Genomic DNA, 27,911 nt, shown 5'->3' on the forward strand with positions numbered 1-27,911 from the left:
TGGGATGATCTGCTGAACACAGAGAAGTGAATACACAGGTTAAAAAAGCTCTGAAGTGTCTTAAGGACAGCTCTGGTGGATTAAACAGGGATTCTCTCAAAAACTGCACTGAATCCAAGTTTAAATCAGAACAATCAAAGTTTCTGCTTTTATCTGAGCTCTCTGTGAAACGTTTTGGTAAAGCCAGAAAGAGAGATTGGAAAACCTCATTTAGCAATAATACGAATTTCTTTGAGCAACAGCAAGAGCCACACCATAACACCAGAGGCTAAAGGCAGAAATGGTTCCCTGTTAAATAATAAAAAGAACAAAGTTTGCTACCATCCTTTATCAGAATGAGGCACCAGCTTTTATCAGGGCTTAGAGCTGTGTCAGTGGAAAGGACACATGAGAACTAAGCTGCAATAAAAATCACATCACCAAAAATATTTGGTCACATTGATAAAATAATCATTTATTTTTTTACTGTTATGTTTACCTTTTTATAGAAAAGCCTTTTCTTTTAATCAGTTGAATCGTTCGATCATTCAACCTTTAAAATATGTTTCAATTAAAATCACAATCACTTGCAAACATCATCTTATCTGCAAGAACAAACATTTGCATTAACAAATAAATGAATAAAGTCACAAAACACACTCATGTTGCTTGTTTAGCCTGGACCTCATTAATTTGATCAGTTGCTTCCTGCACTTGAGATCAAATCTACGAGTTTGTTGATCTGATATGGGGGCCGTCCCTCCCCGTGGCTTTAGCCAGAGTCTGCAGCAGAGACCTCTGGAAGGCCTCGTCACATGATTCAGGGATCAGAAACTCCAGCAGCAGGTCACACATGCAGTAGATCAGATGCCTGTATTATAAACACAAACATCAACAAGAACAGAAACCAACTTTTTGTGTGTGTATCATATGAAAAATGTGGAGGTATTGATCTTTTATCAGAGGTGTGAGCACAGAAATACTCACTTGTTTATCTGATGATCCTGTAGAGATTCCAGCATGGTCTCCAAGCTCAGCCTAAACTTTTCACTGCCCAGCATGTCAGCTATCAGCTCTGCAGAAGAACAAAACCTTCAGAATTCCTGCAAATCAAAGCCACCAGAAGTCTCTCTCTGATAGAAGCTTTGTACCAGGGATCAGCTGCATCACACAGTTTAAACACCGCTCCTTTGTCTCCTGTTTCTCTGCTGCGCTTCTCTCGGGTCGGGGATGAGCAGGCAGCCTGCCGCCTGGCCACACAGCCTCCTGCAGCACTTGGAGGTAAATCACCCAGCAGGGGGCACTAGTGAGGTGGGCAGCGCCTACATCCAACCATCTGAAACATCAATCAGGAGTTTAAGACAGCAGGTTTCTCAGTCCGTGGAGTTTTCAACCCTTCAGAAAGAAAGCATCTGACCTCTCAATGAAGGTGCCAAACAGCAACCTGATAGCCTTTTGTATGTTTTCTGTGCACAACCAGCTCCAATGATCCTTCATCAGAAGGCACAAAATGTTCAAAGCAACATCTGCCACAGCTGTATCTGAATGACACACACAGAAAAATGCATAATATTAACTCAAAATGTAAGAATCTCAGTACAGACTGAACACACCATTTATGGAAGGGGACTAGCGGAGGCTTGGACAAACATCAGAGCGATGCTGCACCTGTGTGGAGATTCTGAGACACTGCATGGATCTTCTATAGGAGGCTGTAAAAGGATATTTCTGCATTAACTAAACCAACAAAATCACAACCTGATTTATCTGAAACTCTCTTGTCTTTGACCTGGAGCTCACAGCTCCTCGTTGGTTCTGTCACGTTCAGCCCACATTCCTGCTCCCTGACAAAAGCCTCCAGGCCTGACAGCGACATCCTGTTAAGAACCTGCAGAGCCCCAACAGAAACCAGATCAGCTGTCCCGTTTCTGTTTAAGACAAAAACAGACTCCTCACCGTGCAGCCTTCACTGAAACAGTAGGTCACTTTAGGATGAAGGTCGGTCATGTTCAGAGATGGAGACACTTTGGTTGGGAACAACCTTCTGAAGCACAAAATCGAAAGGAGGAATGAAGATTTAAAGTAAAACAAGAAATAAAACCAAATCTTCTGGGATCATCACACTTTTTGCTTGTCTTAACAGATGGTGAATAACAGACTCAATAGTTTATGCAGTAGAGGATTGATGAAGCCCAAACCTGTACTTCCTGTAATCCATCGTTCGTCCTTCAGTGTCGCCTTCAACGTCCTCCATGGGACTGGGAATCTCAGGGTGAGGGAATGCTGTTCTGAACGTATCTAAAGCGTTTTCCATCATCTTCAAAGGAAAATTCAAACATGAGATTAATAACAGAATTTAAAAAAAAAACAGTAAAAAGCCAAACTATTATCCAGCTTCCGGGTACAGTTTTACCAAGAAACAAAATATAACTCATTCAGCAAAAGTGAGTTTCCAGGTTTGGATTATTTTTGTCTACCTTATCAATCCTCGATTTGTTTAAAGGTTTTCGTCCAAAATACGTGCAGACGTCTGAGTTGATGGCAAGGAACTCCTGCATGTCTTCACCACTGGTTATCTCAGGAATGCTGCTAAGTTGCTACAACGAATAAATCAATTATCTCACAACCAGATTATGCAACAATCCCTCCTTCGTTGTTCACGTTTTCATCCCAATACCTTCAGGAAGGCATCCAGCTGACTTCTACGAGCTTCCACCTTCTCCCCATCCGGACCTCCAAAAGGGAGATCAGGGAACATCTTCTTTGGGCCTTTGACGTCTAAAATACAAAACAATGTCATGTCAAATCTTCCATCCATTCATTCATTGTCTGAACCTGCTTGTCCATGTAGGGTCGCGGGGGGGCTGGTGCCTATCTCCAGCGGTCGTCATGTCAAATCTGTCTCAGGATATTTGGAAATGGTGACATTTTGTGAGTCCGTTCTCACGCTTGATTAATTTCTTGACTTCAGGCTTCTCCTCTAATCGAGCTTGCAGGTTGAGGAACTCGCTGTATCTGCGTCTGACAGTGCGACAGGTTGCAGGTCGTGCTGTGCCGGGGGTGTCGCCATCAGCCGTGGTCTCAAACTGTAAAACAGAGGCAGGTTTCAGATTTCACATGCACATTGAAGGATATTACAGGGTGCAGAGAAAGGGAGCTATGAGTTGTCTTCTACAAAGAGCGGTGGTCATGTTACATCTGTGATGAAAATGATCTAGATTTATTTGTTTGTTTCACCTAAAATCGCCAAACACAAAAGCATTTCCTTGTCCAGATTGTGGGTATTTGCTCATATGTATGAGTTCAAATGTGATCAAAACTAATCAAAATGAAATGAATGAGTTAATATCGTGTTACCTGTACATTGAAGAGTGTGTAGGTGTGTGTGCCGGTGCTGCGCTGCTCCTTGACGCTGACTGTACCAGAAATATGCAGGTTTTGGAAATTCACTGCTGAAGCGGTGGGGGAGTCAAGGCTGAAGGAGTTTAGACGCAGATTCCTTCGAGGGTATGCCGGAGACTTTTCCTGAGCTATTCCTGCTGGCCACAGCGAGTCGTCCGGCACAATCGCCTTTGGTCCAAGATTCCTCAGAGGCCCAAAACAACCGGCAGCTTCTTCATCGTTCATAGCAAGCGGGCTGCAGAGGTTGGTGAGAGGACCACAGTTACAGAGAGCTCTGCTCAAGTCCTCGCCTGACTCCGAAGGGATGAGAGAGTCCAGGGAAACCACTTTTGATCCTGATGACAGCGAGTCAGGCGTGAGCGAGCAGCAGTTCTCTGTGTTTGGTATGCTGAACATGCTGCTGATGGAGGAGCTTGTTGCAGAGATGGCGCTCTGATTCTGACGATCATCGGTGTCTATGGTGCTCCCTGAATCAGCCGGATCACAAACTGATGGAGGCTTGCATTTGGTCCAGGACTCGTGCTGGATTGGACACTTGTATAATGTTTCAGCAGCAGAGTCCTCCGCGCTGATCTCCTGTGGCTCTCTGGATCTGGTGAATATGTCCATAATGGTCTGGTTGAGCCAGTCGGGGTCAGATACTCGGCTTATGAGCGGCAGCAGCACATTGCAGGTGATGAGTTCTGTAACCATATAACTACCTGTCCTGGTTTCCATCTGGGGATACGGGACCAGAACCTGCAGCACAAGGTTAACTAGAGCCCTGGAGTAGGTGAGCTCAGTGGTGGGACTGCTCACAGCTGGATGAGGAGAATCTACTTGACTGTAGATGTGCCACAGGCTGATGTTCTCCCCCCTCTCCCTCTGTGCTGACTGTACCTGTCTCACTGTCATGTAGCTCTGCAGGTGACAGCCGTACAGCTCAAGCAGGCGCTGAACCAGCGCTTTCCTGTCCACTCGCCGAGCTCGCTCTTTCAGCTCCATCACTGACTCCAGCATTGAGTTACGCACTGCACGCTCAAACTCCCCCTCCACCTCAGGCAGCATGGTGCGATACCACGAGGACACAAAATCACGCACCGCTTTGTGGACAGCGCTGTGGATCTCGTGGTTCAGCCTCCACTCATGCTCAGGCGAACACTGAGGGTTAGCTTTACCCAGAGGCAGGAAGTGCTCCAAGTGTAGAAAGCTGTTGGCATCCAGAGCCGCTCTGGACCCCAGCCAACTGCCCAGAACCACCAAAAGGCTGGTGAAGATGCAGAGCAACCAGGCGTTGACCAGGAGATGGAAGAGAATGAGCCACGCCAGCAGAGCTCCAAGACCCAACAGCCTCCGCTGCCCAAAGAACTCTGGTAACGTCCATTTCACCGAGTTCCCAGAGGAAGGCATGAGAGACGGCAGGAACCAGACGACCTGAGAACACACGCGTTAACACAAGCGAAGAAATGAATGTGTTTCTCTTTTTATTTAATTTAAATGGTGCTGTAACAGCTGCTGCTCCAATTACACCACTCACATCTAATTATGGCTTTGATTTCAGTTACATCACTAATACCAAAATTCTGCCAGGTTCTGTTTTCCTTGTTCGATTGATTTCTGGACTCTGTGTATCAAAATCCAGAGTCAGGTACCGGTCCCAACTTTTTATTATAAAAAATACTCATTTATACCTTTTATACAGTGGAATACCAGCCTGTTACACATTTAGTAACAAAATAAAACATGGTAAAAATAAAGAAATACAATTGCAGGTAAATCATCCACAAAACGCAACATTCTTTATTATTTTTGAGATTTTGGGCTAAAAGCTTTCATAGCTAAAGCCTTTTAAAGGATTACTAGAGAATAACATGTAATAAATTTAACAATTATTTGGTTAATTATTCCTCTGATGTGAAGGATGAGAGGAGAAAGGCTTTAGCTCAAACAAAAACATTGCTTGTATGTTTGTTTAAACAGAAACAGGAAAGATTTTGGAGCCGGTGAGTGTTAGGTCACTGGTTACACTGGATCAACTAGTTTCATGTGAGAGGTTCCACACCTCTTATTACCTGCAGCGTCACTGAAATCTATTCAACAGTTTAACTCGGCTAAATATTTAACTCATTAGGGATACATTTGTTAAAAGTTTGTGCAAAATTGTGACCAATGGCAAAAGCTACATATGGTTCCCTAGCTTCAGGCTTTAGCTTAATGAAAATCACAACTACACACATAATCTGTGGTCCAATTTACTTTAAATTATAAAAAAAATCTGTAAATTGTTCAAATTAAAGCCAAATAAACTTAAATCATTACACAGTACCTGTGTAGCATAGAAGCATGAAGCACAAATCCAACGGTGTTTCCTCCTCCTGAGGCAGGAAGCTTTAATCCTCCAGATTAGATTATCTAAATGAGACAGATGGGCTGTTAGCTGTGAGCTTCACCTGTTAGCGTCCACACAACCCAGTCCTCTGGTGAAGGAAATACAACTGACCAAGAACAACTTTGATGCAGAATAACAGCTAAACACATTTCTGATTGACTGGGCTCAGCAGTCTGAACTCACGTGGAAATTGTTTGTGTTTTGCACAGAAAATTATTATTAATCCAGTGAGACTGAATGACATCACTACATTTTTGCAAGAAAGACAAAGCTGCCAGCTCTCTATATCGCTCTCCTGGCTTGGATGTTGATCCAAGTTGATTATTTCATGAGGCTAATTGTTCATTTAAAAGTCCTGCAGTTCTGTTGAAGCATGGTGGTCTGGTGATATTAAGGGCATCAATGGTGCACTTGTGTTTGATTGTGATATCATTACTCAACCAGTAGTGAGAACAATTGCTCTTAAACGTCACTGGTTTTTGAACACTCAAACATGTTTAAATTCTCTGCGGCTGTCTCTAACAGGTGGCCATCATTGTATTCAGCCGGGATTGACCCAGAGTTGTTCTGTGATGGCTTTCACTTGCTATGCACATCAGTCTTGGATGAGATTGCCAAGTCTTGGGAAAAAATCGGAACGTTGGACTTTAGAGGAAGCCAGACGCATTAGACGTGACTGCAGGAGGGCTGAAAGGGTGTGGAAGAAAGGCAGACTTCAAATCTCTTTAGAGCTGTTCAGGTCCAAGCTAACTTGTTACACCGAGACAGGTAACATGGCTAGAACAAACTATTTTGCTGATATTATCTCCTCAGCCTGGGGTGACCAGCCAGTACTCTTTAAAACTCTGAGTTCAGCGCTTGACCCAGGGGGCTTGATAAGCACAGTGGATGACTCAGCTGAGAGTTGCAAGAATATCTCTGTTTTTTTCTGGAGAAACCTGCAACTGCAAGAGCCTCTCTAGAGTATGATCCACAATACTCCCCCTTGGCTCCATCTCCACTGTCAGGAACATTTGACTAATTTACAGAAGTTTCTGTGCCCAATGTGCTGAAACTGGTCTCCAGAATGAAGCCGTCAGATTCCTTGTGTGACATCTTGCCTGCCTGGTACTTTAAAGCGGTTTCTCCTGTGGTAGCTCCATTGGTAGTGTCCATCATAAACAGCAGCTTCAATCATGGCCTTGTGCCTCACAACTTTAAACATGCAGTGGTGAAGTCCCTGCTCAAGAAAGCAGGCTTGGACCCAGAAGTTATTTCCAGTTAGAGGCCAATCTCGCACCGTCCTTTCTGTGCAAAGAATCTGGAGAAGGTAGTTTATAATCAGCTCTTTCTATTAGTAGCCACCCATGAGATCCTGGAACCGCATCCGTCTGAATTCAGAGCCGGGCATAGCACTGAAACTGCCTTCTTAAAGGTGCTCAATGATGTGTTCCTGACAACTGTTGCTGGGGAGGCAGTGGTGCTGCTGATTATTGACCTGACTGCAGCGTTCAATACTGACGACCATCAGGTCCTGCTGGAGCGCCTAGAGCAGTGAGTGAGGATTTCAGGAGCAGCTCTGAGTTGGATAAGGTCCTACCTGACTGGTAGAACTATAAGCATTCCTACAGGTAATCAATCATCAATCAATCAAAGATACTTTATTAATCCCAGGAGGAAATTAGAGTTTCAGTACACACAATTCAGAGATCAGACATGCATGGGCAAGACACATGACAAGAATTGGTGACTGTGGTCATTCGTAACCCTGAGTTGCACTACCTTAATAGAGATAAGAGTGTTACATGAGGATTGGTTCAGGTGGAGGGAAAAAAAGGCACTTCAGAGTTGCCCTCCCACCAGGAGGGCTGCTTTGCTCTGCAAAAAAACACCTCAGACAGATATGCAAAAGACTTCAGACAACACAACATAAGTGTCCACTAGGTGGGGTGGTGGGGTGGGACCATCCCCACTTCAGTTCCTGCAGCCACGATGAAGCAGAGCATGTCACCTCAGTGTGGATGGGGGAGACGCATTGAGGGTTGGAGGGTTGCAGTGACCCTGGACGCTTCAGCGGCCTTCCCGCAGTCCCGCCCAGGCTGAGAAATGAGACAGAGTTGAGTTGCCATAGCGACAGCACATTCCCCATATCTTCTGAGGGGGGAGTTTTCGTTGGAGCCTTGCAGGCTCAAGGACGCCAGATTCCGATTAGCAAATTGTTTTGGGGCCAGACAGAGATAATTTCCTCTGTCTTACAGTTTGTTGGTCCTCAACCTCTCAGAATCCCAATAATGGACGTTAATCTATCCCAATCCGTGCTGAATCGTCCACTCTCTCCTTGATGGCATCCATCTTTTGTGCCAAAGAATGAATCTCTGCCAAAGTTCCAAGCTTACGATTCATCTCGACAATTATTTGAGTCTGTGAATTCACAGCGCGGTGCAAACCATCTGTGAGCTCTGGGATCAGGCCAATATTCCTCGACAGCTCATTGATTTTCCGGTAAGCCAGGTAGCCTCCAAGGCCAATGAGCAGGAAACCTGACACCAACACCACGAATATCCACACGTCTTCAGAGTCCTCCACAGACAGCTGAGAAAGACAAATCAAGTTCCACTGTTTCCAGGAGTCCATGATGTGTCCAACTGGGTCTGTACCGGCAGGACATCAGGGAGCCCCTTCTCCCGTTCTCATCGTAGAAAAAATTTTATCAATCGCGTTGAGACCAGCTGACGAGATCCATTTAAGTGTAGTTTAGTTTCCAATTTCCAGAAAAATGTAGAAGCAGCCGTGCACACAGCACACAGAGACAGACAAAGGCCTTGAGGATAAGATATGGAGGAGAGGAGGAAAAAAGTGTCTGCACCCACCAAGAGCTGGAAGAAGCAGCTGAAATGGGTGGTCCCTCATCTCAATCTCAATCGATCTACTTCCACTCAGCACGATCTTTCGCAGGTGCGTTATTGACTTTCATTTGTATGCTGACGACTGCCAGATTTATATACCAGTTAAAAAAAGGGGTTGTCTGGATGGGCTGAGTCTCTGGTGGAGTGCGTAAAAGATGCATTCATGGTTGTCGGCCAACTCCTTAAGCTGCAATAAGAGCAAAACAGAAGTTATTGTTATTTTCTCCTAATGGCAATCAACCATGGAGCCTAGACCTTTTATCATTGGCTCCATTTGAATGCAAAGTGGTAACTGATCTTGGTGTGAGCTTGGACTCTGGATTGACCTTTGATGGACAGGTGAATTCTGAAGTGAGGTCCTGCTTTTTTCAGCTTAGGCGCCTGGCAAGTATAAAGCCTATCCTGTCTAAAAAGCATTTGTGCTTTCCAGACTCAACTACTGCAACTCTCTGTATATAAGCCTGACTACTTCAACACTGCCAAAGCAGCAGAATGTTCAGAACTCTGCAGGAAGGTTAATTTCTGGAATGAAAAAATCGGAGCATCACTCCGGTGTTACACGCACTGCGGCGGCTTCCAGTAAAAAATAACATTGAGATCAAGGTTCACATTCCAGTCATGACCTTATTTATCGTCGCTCTTGCAAAAACATGCCCCCTTAAGATAACTTTGCTCCACTGCCAATAACCTACTGATTGTTCCACGAACTAAGCTTAGGAGTTGCGGAAATCAAGCTTTTGCCCCAAAATTGTGGAAGGGCCTTCCACTGGAAATTAGATGCACAACTTCACCTGGGACTTGCCAAAGTGAAACTTCTTTACTTTCTCACAACACCTCTTTTGGCCTCTGGTCTGATTTCAACAGATTGTGTCTACTAGCCTTTCTTTTTGCCTATTTTAACTTCTTATCTGAACGCAGTGTTTAGCTGTGTTTAGATTTTATCTAGGATTGTAATGCCCTGGTACTCAACTTGAGCTCAGGAAGAACTTATTTTACAAATTTTACAGTGTGCTTTTTTATTATTGGTGTGAAAGTTGAATGTTGAGTTCATAATAACTTTGTATCTGCCAAGGAAAATGCAACCACACCTCACATGCCTTTCCAGCATGGTGAATGTGTGTGTGTGTGTGTGTGTGTGTGTGTGTGTGTGTGTGTGTGTGTGTGTGTGTGTGTGTGTGTGTGTGTGTGTGTGTGTCAAAAGTAAAAAAAATGGAGTGGTAATAGACATTGTTGTTGGGCTGTTAACATTAGCCTATGACAACAATAACAACATAAAGTACTAAGTTTGATCTTTTGTTGTTTTATTAAGGAGACAGCTACATCTAAACCAGTTGGATGCACCTGTCTGGGTGAGAAAGAGTTAACCTCAGCAAGTCTTTTATAACAGCTTCTGGTTACATAAGGCAGCAGAATTTAATACGATTCATGAGTAAACTGTCACACCCTGTCCCGTCTCCCCATTCTGTTCAGTCCTGTGTCCATGTTAATTGCTCCCACCTGCCTCTAGTTTCCCAAACACCCAAGCTCCCAGCCCTGTTGTATTTAAACCCCTTCAGTTCTGTGTCTCTTGTTGGATCATTGTTTCTATGTTAGCGTGTTCCTGATTAAAATCCCTGTTTTAATGTTCCTGTCTGCCTGCCTGCCTGCCTGCCTCCTTCTTCACCCGCATGTGGATCCTCACCTCCGTCTCACTCACCAGCACGCCTGACATAAACAAACAGATCAGAGATTATCTGGGATTGCCTTCCTATGTTTGCAGGTCAAATGTCATCTATGTTTATTTATAAATTATAAGAATTTACCTCTCTCTCTCTCTCTCTCTCTCTCTCTCTCTCTCTCTCTCTCTCTCTCTCTCTCTCTCTCTCTCTCTCTCTCTCTATATATATATATATATATATATATATATATATATACATATATATGTGTGTGTGTGTGTGTTATCTGTCCTTAATCCCCCAAATTATTTACTCGTCTTGCGCAAAACGCTCTCGTCTGCTTCTCGCTTCGAGTCGGGCCCGGTAGCTTTCTGGATCCTAGAGGTGACCAAGCCGACAAGTGAAGGAGCCCAGTCGTCACGGCTCTCCAGCGCGATCTGTCCCTCTCTCTGGCTTTACCGGGCAGGTGACTCTGCTGTGGCCTCCGCGCTCCTCACTGGCACCTCAGTCAAACCCTGCAGTTTGCTCGGCTTTAATCCTCAGGATCGATCCTCTTCAGCGCCCATGCTGATCACTTCCACGCTCGGATGTCCGGCGTTGTCTCTTTTTTTCCTTTTTTTTCTTCTTTCAGCGCGGCACACACCTGTTCTAATAAAGGCTCGCTGGAGCGGACACGCCTTTCCCCTAATTGTCCCATTAATTCAGCAGAAACAATAAATGCAAAAACATCCTCTTAGAATTTCCTTAACTCGTCATACTCAGGTAAATTAGCATGGGATGTTTGTAAAAAAAAATTATTAAAGGGACACTGATGTGACAGCATTATAGAGCAAAACTTTTAAACAGATTCACAATCCAACAAGTTAGAAAATTCAGATAATGAGACCCCTGGGTTCAAACAACATAATAAAAATATATCAATTAGTGTCATTAATGTTAGTTCATAAATAATTTTAGTTTTTACAGCTGGCATTTCTAGAGATGTTACAACCACATTTTTGCCCCTTATCTGAGTCCAAGTTGTTTGATTTTTGATTATCTTCTGAGTCCTGTTCTGATACCAGGTGGTGATGCAACGCATTAAAAAAGAAGAAAGAAGTCGTTCTTCTGTCTGTATTTGTCATTGTGTTATTTTAGCCTTACAAGGTCGCTCATACATTTAACAGGAATCAAGATTCAAGATAATTTATTGCTATTGCACAGGTGTACAACCAAATTGACTTTGCACTTACTAACGACAGCTCTAGTAAGAGGTAGTAGAATAAATGCAACCACAGAGGGTTATCCAGTGTGATCTACAGCTATGTTAGCTGAGATCTTTTTCCTGTCAGTAGAAAATTCTTGATCCCATTCCATGATCTCACTGGGGGGGGGGGGCACCACGAAGACTTTGTGCTTAGGGCACCAAAATAGTTAGCAACGGCCCTGAGCGGATCTAAGGGAAACATGGCATCAGTTTGAGGCGGCTGCCTTCGCATGGTCCTAGTGTCTGATATGTTTCAGTAACAGTATAACAGTTTTGAACGGTAAAATCTGACGAAAGACCGGAAAAAGGGCACTTTGGACACTTCGGACAAAAGGGGCAGGTGATCTCTCTCTCTCTCTCTCTCTCTCTCTCTCTCTCTCTCTCTCTCTCTCTCTCTCTCTCTCTCTCTCTCTCTCTCTCTCTCTCCCGGGTCGCAGACGGACGGTATAGATCACGTCAGAGGAGAGATCCCTGCACGCGCTGTAGAGGACATTTATGTCCTGACAGATAAAGGACTAAAGCTGCGTCCATCCTGCGTCATCATGTCTCCGATTACAGGTAGGCTGAGATCATCATGAGAGCTGTGAGGTCATTCTGCTGCTGATACTCCTGCTTTCAGACACAATACAAATATCGCATTTCACTTACATAAAAGCAAAATTCAGGTTACCTTTTATTGTTTTTATTCTTTATAATTTATGGACATGACTCAGGAGTTTGATGAAGGTGGCGCTGCGCTGCAGAACAGGATGTCTTTTCTGCACGAACGGTGTATGGTTTCGTTAGCCTAAAGAAGAAAAAAACATGTCTATACTCGTTGATGAACATGCAAAACCAAAGATGCTCCTGCCTTTTAGGTAGTTTAAACGTTGGGTTATAATAAAACTGGAGCGGTAAAACAGCCACCATACGCGCATGTAGGTGAAACGTCATAAATTGAAACTTGTGAGCTTGTTTGCGGTGTTTGCGCGTGTTTGTTCTGAACAAGTATGCATCAGATTATTTTAATAAAATCCCAACTAAGTGCTGAAAACATGAATTTATTAAATACCAAACAATGATGTCATATTATCCGTCAAGGATACTGTACATCAGTGAAACTGACTCAGTTATTAAGCCATGCGGCACTTCTTTCATCAGGTCACTGCCTGGTTCACTTTAACACGTTCTTCTGCACCCTGACTCTCCAGTAGGCAGGACATTCAGAATTTCATCAGGAATTTTCTTAATCCAATCACTGCTGGAATCACAAAATAATATTTTTTTATTATCTCTTTTTTTTATGAGTAAAGGTTTTCTTTTCTCTCCAGTTTTATTTTGTCTAACAAAACCAAGATGCAAACACAGATCCACACAATACATGCAACACATTTCTTCCATTGTTTTATAAGAAGTTTATTTCATTTCACTCAAAATCTGATGACGGAATAAATCAAATTGCTGCATTTGAATTAAACAGTGTTCTCCAAGAAAAATAAAGTGCATATTTTCAGATCCGTGTTAGAAAACTGCAAGATCTGGCTGTAGAGCTGCAGCATGGAAACAGTCAAAATGCTTTCAGTAATTGAAGTCACGCATCTTTTTAGGATGAGTGGAGAAAATAACGCAGTGGAGCCAAAAGTGTCTCTGAAAAGATTTGCTGTTCAAAAACACTAACAGTTTTCCCCGTTATTTAAATATCAGATTGTTTACTTGTTATTTTTTCTTTTCATGTGGAAAACCACCACACAGATGTAAGTAAGTATATGGCTCTTGAAACTTTAATAACTTTGTGGTATTTTTAAATGTATTTTCCAATGAAGTCCTTGAAATTCCTTCTTATAAATGATTCAGCAGAAATAAATAAGAGAGGCAGGAAGTTCCCGCTTGTTTAATTAAGGTCAGTATGCCCAACATACTCGGACAAATATTTATCCTGCTTGAGTTAGCGTTAGCGTTTTAGCTCAACATGCATCTTTTAACAGAGTAAAAGTAAACATTTTTTCAGGACACACAGAATCCTGAAAAATTTGCTTACAGCCAGCTAAACAGTACGAGTTATTAGTTTCATGTGCAATCATCAGACATATCTTAGAGTCATTTGCTTAACTTTGGCATTAAACAAGGTCTGTTTTTCAAATAACATTGTGACATGAGACCATAGCAAGTCAAAATCCCACCTAGTTTCATTAGATCAGGTGTGCCCAGCTCTTCTTCTGCAGGCTGGACACCCTGGAGCTATAGTGCGGCCCAACAGTCCACTCTCATCAGAATTCATGCTCACAGCTTGTCCTTCGCCCCACCACATGCAGGAAGCCCATGAGTGCCCTCACCCTGTATTCATTATGTAGAGCCAACAGCGTGTGTTAGCTAAACACAACAGCGTGCATAAAACCCCCAACGAACACCTGCCTTCACTCCACATACCTCTCACCATGCAGGAGTACATGTTCCACTGTTTACAATTCCCCACACCCACCCCTCCCATCCAGATGCCTCCCAACTAAAAACAACCCATCCCGGAGGCCACTCCGGCTGATCATACCCCATAGTTCTCCCCACGTCAGCTTGTAGGAGAGCATGCTTCGCCTCTTTGTCTGACAACTCCACCGTCCGCCCCGACATGAGCAGGCACTCAAAGAAAAGCAACCACACACCTCCGAGCAGCGAGTCAACCGGTCCATTAAACCCGCCTTTGGAGGACTGACTTTTTCCAAAGTCAATTTGTGTTCCCTGCACATTTTACCATCTGAAAACAATATTATGCTGTATTAAACAGACACTGGTTGAGCAGAAAGCAACCGCTTGTGTTGAAGCTTTTCCCCCCATTAGAACCGACCATAAGCTCATCTATTGGCTCTCCTGATACTTGCCAACGTGTGATTGACCGTTCCTGCCACCTGTGTACCTGACAGATCCACGTTACTGACATTGCATAAAAGAACCTCCAGGCTACAGTTTTATACATATCTTTTGTATACTTACTGTAAAGTCCCGTCCCCCCCCCCCCCCCCCCCCCCGTCCCCCCCCCCCCCCCCCCCCCGTCCTAACGCTGGTTGTGTAAGTAACTGTGGAAAGGCTCTGTAAATAAGTGATTGTTCTTGCATGTTTTTATTTTTATAGTTTTATATGGCATGCTTTTATTTTGGCGAACCTGCAGAGGAAATAAGGGAGAGCAAAGAAGGTCATTTGACTTTTGCTTGGAAACTGACAGCATGCTGTAAGACCAAACAAATCAACGTTTGAGCAACTTTTTCTGCGGTGTCCGTGAGGGCGCACAGGGTTGGTTAGTGTTCCTCCCATAGATATGTATATAAACACGTGTTTATGTACATATCTATGGTTCCTCCTACGTCCGTCACAGCAGAGGGTGGGGTTTGAGCGGGTGAGTTTGACCGACTTCTGGGGAGGTTTGTTACTCTGCTGGGACTCGGCTCTCATCATTCACTTTGAAAACCCGTTCAAAAGATTTGATTCGTTTGTGAATGTCACATCACTAAAAGTCAAACTACGTCCATGCCTCCAGCCAACATAGAGCTCGCTCAATAGCCACCAGCTCAGTCGTAAACACAGAGATATGATCAGAAATCCGGCAACCAAGGTGAAATCCCAGCTGGGATCATCAAGGTTCCCCTCTCCGTTTTCCAATCAGTGCCTGCTAAACACCTCCGGTCATTCAGGACACGGCCACACTTAGCCATCAGGCCGTTGATGTGAACACCCCAAGCCAGCCACTCATCCAGCCACATCCCCAAATACCAGATTGAAGACATCTTCTCTAGCGCCACCGAGTCAAGCAACAGCCCCCCAACAGGTAGCTTGCTCTTTTAGCCGAACATCATATATTTCATCTTAGTGAAGGAGAGCTTAAACTCAACACCTCGACCATGCCACTACCCCATTCAGACCTACTTGCATATGGCAAAAACATGCCGGAGATTTCGGCCCCTCTTTCAAAGCACTGTATCGTCCACCAACAAGAACCTCCCAACACCAGCACCCAGGGAATCGAACAAACCTCTTATTAAAACGTTAAAAAGCATGGCACTAAGCACACTGCTATGTGGGACACCATTTCCCACCCCTACTGAGGCAGACAGGGCAGAACTGACCCTCACCTGAATTGTTCAATCACTCAGGAAATTACTTATCCACCACAGCATCCTCCCCAGCACTCTAGCCTTATGTAGGGAGATCAGAAGTCCATCCCTTCATAACATGTACTAGGCGTTATGTCAAGGAACACTGCAACCACCAACTCCCAGTTCACCAGGGCCCACCTGATTTCCAAATCCAGATGGCTGATGGCATCCAACGTCGAGTGGCCCAACCTGAAACCACATTAATAGTGCCCAACCCTGATCCTCAGGATCCCCTATCAATAATGTTGTGGTGTGTTGGAGCAGAGAAACAAATAAAACACGCTGGATATGGGCTCTCCAGGACCAAGGTTGCATTATAGAGGCAACAGACAGAAGTTTAAGTTTGATGGTGTTTTTTACTGTGTTTCTTACAGATAAATCCAAACTTGCTGATGGTGGCAAGGCCAAAAAAGGTTTAATGAAACCACAAGCAGGACTAGAGTCGATTGCTCCTCTAATTTGTACTGTGGAGGAAACCCCCGAGCCGATGGTGACCACAGTGCATGGTGCCATCCCTTCCTGGATCAATGGAAACTTCCTCCGTAATGGACCAGGGAGGTTTGAATTTGGTAACACACAGTAAGTTCGAAAGTAGGTTGGTGCTAAAACACACTTTCAAACACAAAGTCTTAGTGTGTGTGTTTCTGGCAGCTACAACCACTGGTTTGATGGGATGGCCATGCTGCACCGCTTTAAGATCCAGAAAGGTCAGGTGACCTACATGAGTCGGTTCCTGCAGAGCGACACCTACAGGAGGAACAGAGAACGGGACCGCATCATGATTTCTGAGTTTGGTACCCTCGCCATGCCTGACCCGTGTAAAAACTTCTTCCAAAGATTCCTCTCTCGCTTTGAGATGATGGGTGAGCAGATCCAAGGTTATTGGGCAAATAGAAAAGGAGACATGCTTGGTTCTGAGTGGAAATACATTGTTTTAAATCTTCAAACTCTGGATGAAACAAAGATTTTATGTTGAAGTAAAATACATTTGGTTATTTGAGAAGAACTAGACAATCAGTGAAAGATTAGTCTGTATGCACGCTGTGTAGGAACTCTTTGGTCCTCTATCTGTGCCAATGTTACGTAATGATGGAATGTAGTGGGAGAACTGGGGAGGGGAGCAGATGCTTCACATACCTACAAAGCATTTTGGAGAAACACTCAAGCCTAAAATGGAGTTTGAGAATGAAAAACCAAAGAAAAAGTTTTGTTTCTTGTTGCAGAACCCACAGACAATGCAAGTGTGAACTTTGTCAAATACGAAGGGGACTACTATGTCAGTACAGAGACAAATTTCATGCACAAAGTCAACCTAGACAACATGGAGTCATCGGAAAAGGTACAAAGAAGAGAATGGTGACATAAATCACTGTTAGTGGAAGTTATGAAACATTAAGGGTGTGTTTTTGCTGTCATTTGCCATGTAGTTCAACTGTTAGCTGTCATTTCTAGTCAAGTTTACAAGTGAGTTTAAGGATGAGATGGAAAAGAACTCAACCAATAAAAATCTGATACCCAGATAAATTCTGCTATTAGATCATGCTTTTTCCACCTGCATCAAATTGCAAGGCTTAACCATTTATGTCACATGACCACTTAGATACAGTAACCCATGTGTTTATTCCCTCTCGTCTGGATTACGGTAAATCTTTGCTGGAATTAATCAAGCCTCAGTCTCTAGATTACAGTTTGTCCAAATTTGCCAGAAAAAGTAAGGCAAATGGTAAATGATCTGTATTTGTATAGTGCCTTCTTAGAATTCCACAACCCCCCAAGGCACTTTACAACACTGTCATCATCCATTCACATGCTGGTAGTGATGAGCTACAATGTAGCCACAGCTGCTAATTATGAAACGACCTCCCGCTGGTGGTCAGGCAAGCTCCATTGTTGGGAGTTTTTAAGAGTAGATAAAAGACCCACCCACTTCTATTAAACTTTTCTAAAGGAGTTGGAATGTCTTCATTTTTAATGCATTTTGGATTCTGTCACTGCTACTGTTTGGATATAAAACAGTTTTATGTTGTATTTTAATCTCTTCTGTATTGAGAATGTTTTAACTGATGCCTTTTTTTCTGTACCTAATTGTGTGTTTTACTCTATTGTGCACAGCACTTTGGGTATGATTATTGTAGGAAGGTGCTTTATAAAGAAATGATGATGACTCATAAATGCTTTAGCTAAAGCTCTGAATATGACCTGGTTGAGTCTCAGACTGCACTTTGGGATGTTTTATAACAGTTAACTCTCCAAGTTTCCCTAAAATGAGAGGAGGAAACCAGACATGTTCCTCTTGGTTTTGCAGGTTGATTGGAGTAAGTTCATTGCTGTGAACGGAGCCACTGCTCACCCACACTACGATCCAGATGGTACCACCTACAATATGGGCAACTCCTATGGAAGCAAAGGTTAGACCGGACCATTCAATTAAATTAAATTCAATTTTATTTATATAGCGCCAAATCACGACAAGAGTCGTCTCAAGGCACTTCACGTAATAAACATTCTAATTCAGGTCAGTTCATTAAGCCAATCAGAAATAATGTTTCCTATATAAGGGACCCAGCAAATTGCATCAAGTCACTGACTAGTGTCAGTGTCTTTACAGCAGTCCTCATACTAAGCAAGCATAAAGCGAAAGTGGAGAGGAAAACTCCCTTTTAACAGGAAGAAACCTCCAGAAGATCCTGGCTCAGTTTAAGCAGCCATCCTCCACGACTCACTGGGGATTGAGAAGACAGAGCAGGCACGCGCACACACACACACACACACACACACACACACACACACACACACACACACACACACACACACACACACACACACACACACACACACACACACACACACACACACACACACACACACACACACACACACACACACACACACACACACACACACACACACACACACACACACACACAAAGACAAAGTAATGTGTCTATAGTTATATTGTGATTTCTTAGTAAATATTCTATTTGGTGAGAGATAAACTTTATTGTATTTATCCTATTGGATCTATAATTAAACGGATAAACTAGCAGTAGCACATCCAACGTCAAGGAAAGCAAAAAGTTATTATCAGGACAGGGAGAATGTTTAGGTGGTTAGCAGCAGTGTGCTAGACCAGGGATTCCCAAAGTGTGGTGCGCGCACCCGAGCTGCCGCTAGGGGGTGCGCGAGGTGAAAAGTGTAATGGCTGCGGAGCTCAGAGAAGTCTGTCATGTGTCACCATTAGCGTAGAAACTCATTTGTGGGTGGGCCAAAGAAAAAGTAAGTGGGCCCAATAAATGTAATTGAAAACAAGTATATTTTTGTACACGCGCGCGCGTCCTCCACATGTGCCCTAGCTTCATAATAACAATGCGCCGAGCTTCAGCACTCTGGCCTGCGCACGCCGATATGTTCCGTATTTGATCATTTTTAACGGTGTTGGACGAATCTGAAGGTGGCGAGTCATTCTGGCAGATTGTAATTAACACCCTGTCTCATGCAGGTGTTCTGACATTGTAAACCTCACACACAGAACATTGTGGATGTAACTAAATAACAAGAAATGATTCCCATTCAGGCTACTGACAGCGCGCTGAAGATCTGAAGTTCAGAGTGCGTCTGTCAGAGGTCAGACGCGTTCCGGCTGAACCACGGCTCACGGGTGCACATGTGAGCACATCTGGGCTGGGCAGAAGTTTAAATAGCGCCAATAACGAGACACGGTGACTTGAGCGGCTGTGCCGCGTGCGCGAGCACACACACACAGATTCAATAAGCACACACGCTGCTTTAACTCTGGCGCGCCGTCAGACTGAAGGCAGAAATGAACGCTGCCTCCACCATGATAAAAACTTTTAAGAGGTTATTTTTCATTCAAGGTCAAATTAAGATATTAGCTTCTGGGATGAGTCGGGTCCGCTACAGCCAGTGACTCCTCATGAACCTGACCACATCTCATGTTACTGCAGCATTTGTTATTCCAGTCAGCGTGGCAGCGGATCGCAGATTCAGCCACACCATAAAACAGCAATAAGTCGGTCTGAGGTAAAAGTGAACATCATGGCTATATCTTGTCCCCTATTGACATTTGATTACGCACAAGTAGGTGATCAGTTCAGGTTTACGCAGAGCAGAAGGAAGTAGAGCGCTCTGGCCGCAGGTTAAACGTTCCTACTTTAAGAAAACCGTTAAATTGCATTGTTTATGTGCTACCTGGGCACTCCAAATATTTATTTAAAATGAAATCAAAGGAAATTGTAATGGTATCGAATGTTTATTATTTACTATTTAAAAAAATGAAATTGATGGGGAATTTTTTTTAACCCTGTCTGTTTAGCTTGACATCTGATATATATATATATATATATATATATATATATATATATATATATATATAGAGAGAGAGAGAGAGAGAGAGAGAGAGAGAGAGAGAGCCATGCCCCGATGTGGGGGGTGGGGGTGGAGGGGGGGGGGTGTGTCGACATGGTCGGGACATAGAAGGGGGTGCGCAGCTAAATAAGTTTGGGAACCACTGTGCTAGACGATGGCCCCCTCCATGATGCCACCACAGCTCAGCAGAACATCATTGTAGCTTCTTCTGGGGAGAAAAACACTTAGAGAGAAAATAAAGTTAACAGCTGAAATTGCAGAAAATAATACAGTTAAAGAGCAGATTGTAGAAGAAAGTAGTAGAGTGTGAAAAGTGGTCAGTGTATCCTCCAGCAGTCTAAGCCTATAGCAGCATAACTAAAGAGATAACTCTGGATAATCTGTCCTATTTAGATGGAGGCATGTTGGAGGCAGGGCAAGGGAGAGCCATCTTTACCGACTGTACACTCCACCTCCCTCTACTCCCCCACAGATTTAGGCTAACATCCGATTTTAACCATAGGCCCTATCAAATAAAAATGTTTTAAGCCTAGTCTTAAAAGTAGAAAAGGTGCCTGCCTCACGGACTAAAGCTGGGAGCTGGTACCACAGGAGAGGAGCCTGATAACTAAAAGATCTGCCTCCCATCCTAATTTTAGATATTCTGGGAACCACCAGTAAACCTGCGGTCTGAAAGCGAAGCGCTCGGTTAGGAACGTATGGAACAATCAGATCACTGATGTATGATGGAGCTTGATTATTAAGAGCTTTATATGTGACAAGAAGGATCTTAAAATCTATTCTGAATTTAACAGGTAGCCAATGTAGGGAAGCTAAGACAGGAGAGATATGATCTTTCTTTTTAATTCTCATCAGAACTCTAGCTGCAGCATTTTGGACAAGCTGAAGACTTTTAACTACATTCTGTGGACTTCTTGAGAGTAATGAATTACAGTAATCCAGTCTTGATGTAATAAATGCATGAACTAGTTTTTCAGCGTCACTCCTGGAAAGGATGCTTCTAATCTTAGCAATATTCCGAAGGTGGAAAAAGGAAATCCTACAAACCTGTTTAACCTGGGATTTGAATGACATGTCCTGGTCAAAGATAATACCAAGGTCCCTTACTTTGTTCTCGGAGATTAATGTAATGCCATTCATGTCAGGTGATTGACTAAGCAATTTCCTTTTCTGGATTTCTGGTCCAAAGATGAGAACTTCCATCTTGTCTTGATTTAAAAGCAAAAAGTTTAGAGTCGTCCAATTTTTATGTCCTCAAGACAAGCCTGTAATCTACCCAAACGATTAGGTTCATCAGGGTTAATGGATAAATATAACTGAGTATCGTCAGCATAACAGTGGAAGTTTATCCCATGCTGTCTAATGATTTTACCAATTGGGAGCATTTACATAGTAAAAAGAATTGGTCCAAGCACTGAACCCTGTGGTACTCCACAAGTAACCCTGGAGTATGAAGAAGATTTGTCATGTACGTTTACAAAATGAAATCTGTCAGACAGGTAGGATTTAAACCAGCCTAGCGCTGTTCCTTTGATCCCTACAACATGTTCAAGTCTTTCTACAAGAACATTGTGATCAACTGTGTCAAAGGCAGCACTGAGATCTAACAAGACTAGAACAGACACAAGATTCTTATCTGAGGCCATGAGAATATCATTTGTAACTCTCACTAATGCAGTTTCAGTGCTGTGATACTCTCTAAAACCAGACTGAAATTCCTCAAACAGAGCATTAGTGTTTAAATGCTCATACTTGGATGGCCACTATTTTCTACAGGACTTTGGATAAAAATGGAAGGTTAGATATTGGTCTATAATTCATTGGGTCATCTGGATCCAGAGAAGGCTTCTCAAGTGAAGGTTTGATTACAGCAACCTTAAAATCCTGTGGTACATACCCATTTACTAAGGATAGATGGATTATATCTAGAATGGGGCAGTAACCAAAGGAAATGCTTCTTTAAATAATTTGGTTGGGATTGGATCCAAAATGCAAGTTGAAGGTTTAGATGAAGTTAATATTTTTGATAAATCTGAAAGCTCAACTGGATCAAAACAGTTCAAGCACAGATGAGGTTCTACAGCAGTGGCGGCTGGTGAAAAATATTTTTGGTGGGGCTGTGCTATTTTTTTAGTTTTAAACAAACTTGTGCTTTCTGAGCTTTGTGCACAACTTCACTATTTCCTGAATTAAGCACAGCTCTTTTATTTCCTGTCTTACATCATTGGACAAACTGATTAATCCAGGTGTGTCTGACTATTGGCACGCTGCCTTGCAGACCAAGGTTGAAAAATACTGCATTAAATTGCACATAAAATAACACAACCATAAATGGTAAATAGGCAATGCAAGAGGCAAGTAACAAAAACATTTTGTTTAATTTCAACATTTGAGTGAACACCAAAAATTACGAGCAGGTTACTGTTACAGTTATGGTAGTAAACACCACTTAGACAAAATGCCAGAAATTTACACTGTTAAATATTTCTGGAGTGTTGTGCCAAGGTCAACTTTATACAAAGATCAAGTGGATGCATTTGTGTGTGTGTGTTACCTCATTTGTACAGAAATTTTGCCCTTCTGTCCTTCTGAGTGGCAAAGCTCTCGATTAGCTTTTTGTTGAAGTCAGGAATGTTTGTGACAAGCTTTTTTTTCCATGGAGAGCATGGCAAGAGCATTCAGCCCATCCTGTGTCATGGTGTTCCTCAAGGAAAGTCTTAATCCTCTTTAAAGTAGAAAAGCACCTTTCTGATTCGGCTGTGGTCATGGGTGTGGTGACAAGAATCTTCTTTTGCATGGCTCAGGATGGTGTGAAAAACCTGTCATAAGATAAATAAAAAACAACAGATAAGTACATAGGAAACACTTTCATAGGAAATAATGTCATCAGTATCCTCTTACAAATGTCATATTTCCCAGTTTTTGGGACAATAAAACATTTCTGATTCTCAATCAGATGTTTTTACATTTGAGGTAAAAACATCTAATTGAGAATCAGAAATGTTTAATTGTCCCAAAAGCTGGGAAATTTGTTTGCTGCAGCAGAAGTGTAACAAGTAAAATGGAATCAGATTGATGTATGTACAAATTTACATGAAATACACATTTACGTGATTAAATATGTATAATAAGTATGTGTGTTGAAATTAGTTTTTACAGTTATTGCACATTAAACATGTTATTAAACAAATGTCCCGGTTTGTGGGACAACCAAGGATTTCTGATTCTGATTGTCTTGTTCACAGAAATGTAATGTACAGCTTACCTCTGCACCATGCTGTTGTTCCCTGCATGGCAACGTTAGCTCTGCTGCCTAGCATGGCTAGCTTCACCGTGTTGTTGTCCATGTGTGCCCGGGATGACTCGTGTTTCTTCACCTTCTCAGAAAAATGTTTCATGTCTGTAACTCCTGACTCATCCATGCCTTATCTGTCCCAGCCGTTTTGAATAACAAACACGGAAAGCAAAATAACGCATTAGCGTGATTGCATCCAGCTAGCCACTGCTTCCTGGTGTACCAATTTCGGGAGAAGCCTAGTGTGTACAGTTTACCCTTCTCCTTCTCCTGCTGGCTTATCTTTACGTCGGGCTGATCTGGTCCAAGCTCTTTGACATTAAGTTTTTCCACCATAGTTCTCCTCTCGAACGGATACTGGAGAAGAGACCGAACTGAATTCAGTGGCTGCTGAGATCCGGTATCCATGCTGGTTGTAGTCACCGGCGGCGTCCATGTTACATATGCGTCACGACCAAAAACGACTCTGCCGAGTTCTACCGAACACCAACGAATCCTTTGGCGTTAGCTCCATCGCCCATCATGCTTCTGAAATGTTCTGAAACAACGTCGACGCTGATTGGATACATTCCCATTCCTACCCTTTGATATTCTTGTCAGCAATTGGACAGCTGGTCTCGTCCTGTTTGGGCGATTGAAAAACAGCACACAGCCTCCACCGCTCGGCAGAGCTCGGCAGAGCTCGGCAGAGACCAATATAGATAGATATATATATGATTTATTTTTGTTACAAAACACACAATTAACTTAGAAAATGTGATTATTGTTAATTTAATTTATTTTTTTTTAAATAAAAATTAAAAACACGGAAAAACTGGGAGGGCGGCACCCTATCGCCCTCTACTGGCCAGCCGCCACTGTTCTACAGTCACCTCTGATGCTGCCTCACTTACTGAGGAAGAAGAAATTGCGTTAGGGAGGATGGTAAAGATTTTGTTTCTAATAGAATTTATTTTACTTGTAAAAAATCCCATGAAGTCATTGCTGCTGAGGGCTAAGGGAATAGATGGCTCAGAGCTATGATTCTGTGTAAGTTTAGCAACTGTACTGAAAAGAAATTTAGGATTATGCTTATTCTCCTCAATTAATGCTGAGAAATAAGCAGTTCTAGTTTGTTAAAGCCATTCCTCAGTCAATAAAAAGTTAAAAGTTTAGATAATATTAAAATGCAGCATTAAGAAGATTGAGGTGGAACATAAAAGAGAGGAAACTTCATTTACACCAGTGGACTCCAATTATGTTAAACAAAACTGTTCACCAGCTGTAAACATTAACCTAGCTGATTGTTATCTCAGAGAAAATATCTAAAGCATGTTTTTTAGGAGCTTTGTACAACATCATCGTGGTCCCTCCTGAGAAGGCTGAAAGCAAAGACACTCTACATGGAGCCAAAGTTCTCTGCTCTCTAGCACCTACAAACAAGTCCCATCCCTCCTACTACCACAGCTTTGGTAAACCACTTCTGATCGTTACCTGCTCATTAGTTGAGAATTGTTTCTCTAAGTTCACCATTCCCATCCTCTACCCTGTTCTTTGCTTCCAGGCATGTCCGAGAACTACGTGGTGTTCATCGAGCAGCCAATTAAGATGGACCTCCTGAAGATTGTCACCTGCAAGCTTAGAGGAACGGCTCTGAGTAAGGGCATCTACTGGGATCCCAAACAGGAAACGGTCTTCCATCTTGTTAACAAGCATACAGGCGAGGTGAGATGATTTTTAAACCAACAACAGGAAATGATCAAATCCAACCCAGCAACTCCTGCTGGACCAGTTATGTTTGTTGTTTTGCAGGTTGTCCCTGTAAAGTACCATGCCAAAGCCTTCTCCACCTTCCATCAGATCAACGCCTTTGAGGAGGATGGTTTCCTGGTGCTTGATATGTGCTGCTCAGATGGTGGCGAAGTCATCAACAATTACCTCATCCAGAACCTACGCAAGTCTGGAAAGGCGCTTGATGAAGTCAGTGTTATTATGAATTAATCATCCTAAAACATTCTTTAGGGATTTCTAAAGCTTGACCTTACTGTGTTCCTCCCAGTTTTACAACTCCATAGAGAAGGCATTCCCTCGGCGTTTTGTTCTGCCCTTGAATGTGACCAGTGAAACCCCAATGGGTCAGAACTTGAACACTAGAGCCTCCAGTGAAGCAACCTGTGTCAAAATAAGCCCAGAGAAGGTGAGTTAGCATTGAGACTCTCATAAGATCATACGTTTGGAATCATCGAGAGGAGCCTTTTGAGGTGGCTAGTGCATCTGGTAAGGGTGCCTACCTAGTGAGGTTTTCCAGGCACAGCCAACCAGGAGGAGACCTAAAGGAAGACCCAGGACATGATGGAGGGACTATCTCTCATCTGACCAGTGAACACCTTTGGATTCCCCCAGAGGAGCTGGCTCAAGAAGAGTGGGCCAAGTTGCAAGAGGAAACTTTGGCCTCTTTGCTTAGGTTGCAGCCTTCGTGACCCGATTCTGGAAAAGCAGACGAAAATGGATGGACGTTTGGAATAAATTAAACAGGAGCAGCTCGGCTAACATTAAGTAACCATATTGGTTCTGTCTTTGTCAACAGGTGTTCTGCCAACATGAGGATCTCCATGGAGACGACCTTTATGACTTTGGCGGTCTGGAGTTCCCTCAGATCAACTACAGCCGAGTTAACACCCGATCGTACCGCTATTTCTATGGCTGTGGCTTCAGACACTTGGTGGGAGACTCACTGCTCAAGATGGACTTAAAGGACAAGACACTTAAGGTGTGTGTGTGTGTGTGTGTGTGTGTGTGTGTGTGTGTGTGTGTGTGTGTGTGTGTGTGTGTGTGTGTGTGTGTGTGTGTGTGTGTGTGTGTGTGTGTGTGTGTGTGATTAGTTAACTAAAAGGTGTATTTGGTGTATGGATCCCTGCAGGCTTGGCACCAGAAGGGCTTCTACCCATCAGAACCTGTGTTTATTGCATCCCCTGATGCTGTGGAGGAGGATGATGGTGTCATTTTGTCTGTGGTCCTCACCCCCTCGCAGGTAACTTCCTGTCTGCAGACTGGATCATGTCAGAATAATCGTATCCTACTCAAATCCATGTTTGTTGCTATCAATTATAATTATTTATGTTTCAGTCTTTTAAGCTTAGATTTAAGTTATTCTGTGTATTTTATTAACCCTAACCCAAACCCCATGATCAATATTATTGATTAAAACATTATGAATTTTTGTTTTTAGAGTGACAATCTGAGGCAGGATAAAGTGTTATTAAATTTAATTAGAATGTGAATCCAACATTTTGAATCTTGTTTTTGTTCATCTACATAAATACTAACTGGACTCATTAAACCTTATCCTCCTGAAATTTACCTGTTATCGCTCAGTCAGGCTTACCCTGAGACACGTTTACTCAGTAAATATATGTTGGAATGGAAATGCATATATCATACTTTTCCCCCTGCAGGACAAAGGGACATTCCTTCTTATTCTGGATGCCAAAACATTTGTTGAGCTGGGAAGAGCCGGTGTTCCTGTAAACATGGCGTATGGTTTCCATGGTGCCTTCGCTGCCTCTGAACAATAAACCTGCTTATGTTGGATTTTAAATGAAATGATGCAGCATAACCACTATATTCCTGCTGCTACATATGAAAAAACAGCATTTATGTGTTATTCAGTTCAGTGTTACAGACAGAATTATGGCTGATAGTTATTATATGTTAGAATCACATTATTCCTAATTATCACACATCCATAGCTTAATGTGAAACATCAGCAGAAAAGGTCATCCAAACATTGGACCCTTTAATATGTAATGAAGTGCCACAGCGACTATTTCAACCGCTGTTCCTTTTTTACTTTTGTGTATCAAATGCTTTTATATTATATTCAAATAAACAGTTATTTTTTACTTATGTTCATTTTTTTATAGTTTGGAAAATAGTCTTTGCAAAACTCACATTACACACAAAAACACACTTTGATAAATTAAAATGCAAATGATAGATATTTAGATTTTATATGCGATTGTATTTTATTTGAATAAAAAATGCATTTTTGTCCTTGTGTGTGCAAATGCTAGTGTCCCAGCAGCACAGATTCACAAAAATAAAGATTTTAAACTGTTCATCTACATCGGATAAACACACATTTGGGAAATAAACTTAAATATAAGTCATACGGATATTTTCTAAAGCAACAAATCAGTTGTGTAATGTTGGTCTACTAAACAGATTTTTTTAACATAATCTTTCAGCTCAACTCAGCCTTTTATATCACAAGTGAAAAAAATAACTCAATGTTCTTGAAATTGAATCGAATAAGGTATGATAAAAAACACAAAGCAAGAATTGAAATCACAAAATCTGAATTATTACAATCAATAAAACTTAACATTATTAATTGAAGGTCTGGCATTCCCTGGATTCAATTCCTTTCCTGTTATGATCATTTTGTTGAGAAATAGGTGAAATTTGGTCAAACCTGGAAAATAAAATGACATTTGATTTTATGCATTATTGCAACACCCTTGCTTGAGTTTTTGTGCTTGCTGAGGTCAGTCAGCTGTAATATTTATAGATGCACATTCAACAAACAGTTTTTT

At 42.5% G+C, this 27,911-nt stretch overlaps 2 protein-coding genes across 2 annotated transcripts; one reads left to right on the forward strand and one right to left on the reverse strand.

Moving 5' to 3' along the window:
• Nucleotides 1-569: 569 nt before the first annotated feature.
• Nucleotides 570-12,404, reverse strand: snx19a (sorting nexin 19a). Its single transcript, XM_054730570.2, has 14 exons — nt 12,206-12,404; nt 8,599-8,821; nt 5,687-5,772; nt 3,337-4,794; nt 2,927-3,065; nt 2,657-2,757; nt 2,457-2,576; nt 2,178-2,296; nt 1,936-2,023; nt 1,738-1,867; nt 1,397-1,520; nt 1,131-1,315; nt 967-1,054; nt 570-850 (listed from the first exon to the last, which is right to left on the reverse strand). The coding sequence occupies exons 2-14, from the start codon at nt 8,636-8,638 to the stop codon at nt 706-708; spliced, it is 2,823 nt and encodes a 940-aa protein (XP_054586545.2). The 5' UTR covers nt 8,639-8,821; nt 12,206-12,404; the 3' UTR covers nt 570-705.
• On the forward strand, nt 11,923-27,367 carry LOC107386477 (carotenoid-cleaving dioxygenase, mitochondrial). The gene is made up of 12 exons (XM_054730572.2): nt 11,923-12,093; nt 16,031-16,235; nt 16,308-16,519; nt 16,880-16,995; nt 17,962-18,064; nt 24,660-24,788; nt 24,881-25,041; nt 25,129-25,296; nt 25,376-25,513; nt 25,904-26,086; nt 26,237-26,347; nt 26,772-27,367. The coding sequence occupies exons 1-12, from the start codon at nt 12,078-12,080 to the stop codon at nt 26,889-26,891; spliced, it is 1,662 nt and encodes a 553-aa protein (XP_054586547.2). The 5' UTR covers nt 11,923-12,077; the 3' UTR covers nt 26,892-27,367.
• Nucleotides 27,368-27,911: the final 544 nt, after the last annotated feature.

Source organism: Nothobranchius furzeri, chromosome 10 (assembly GCF_043380555.1).
Source record: "Nothobranchius furzeri strain GRZ-AD chromosome 10, NfurGRZ-RIMD1, whole genome shotgun sequence".
NCBI classification, from domain to species: Eukaryota; Metazoa; Chordata; class Actinopteri; order Cyprinodontiformes; family Nothobranchiidae; genus Nothobranchius; species Nothobranchius furzeri.

Excerpts from the sequence above, each read along its gene's own strand:
- snx19a (XM_054730570.2), bottom strand. The coding sequence starts at position 8,638 with ATGAGGGACCACCCATTTCAGCTGCTTCTTCCAGCTCTTG. Across the intron at positions 2,758-2,926 it reads AGTCAAGAAATTAATCAAGC|ACGTCAAAGGCCCAAAGAAG; the intron begins GTGAGAACGGAC and ends TTTGTATTTTAG. Across the intron at positions 2,297-2,456 it reads ACAAATCGAGGATTGATAAG|ATGATGGAAAACGCTTTAGA; the intron begins GTAGACAAAAAT and ends TTTCCTTTGAAG.
- LOC107386477 (XM_054730572.2), top strand. Across the intron at positions 16,520-16,879 it reads CTCTCGCTTTGAGATGATGG|AACCCACAGACAATGCAAGT; the intron begins GTGAGCAGATCC and ends TTCTTGTTGCAG. Across the intron at positions 16,996-17,961 it reads ACATGGAGTCATCGGAAAAG|GTTGATTGGAGTAAGTTCAT; the intron begins GTACAAAGAAGA and ends TTGGTTTTGCAG.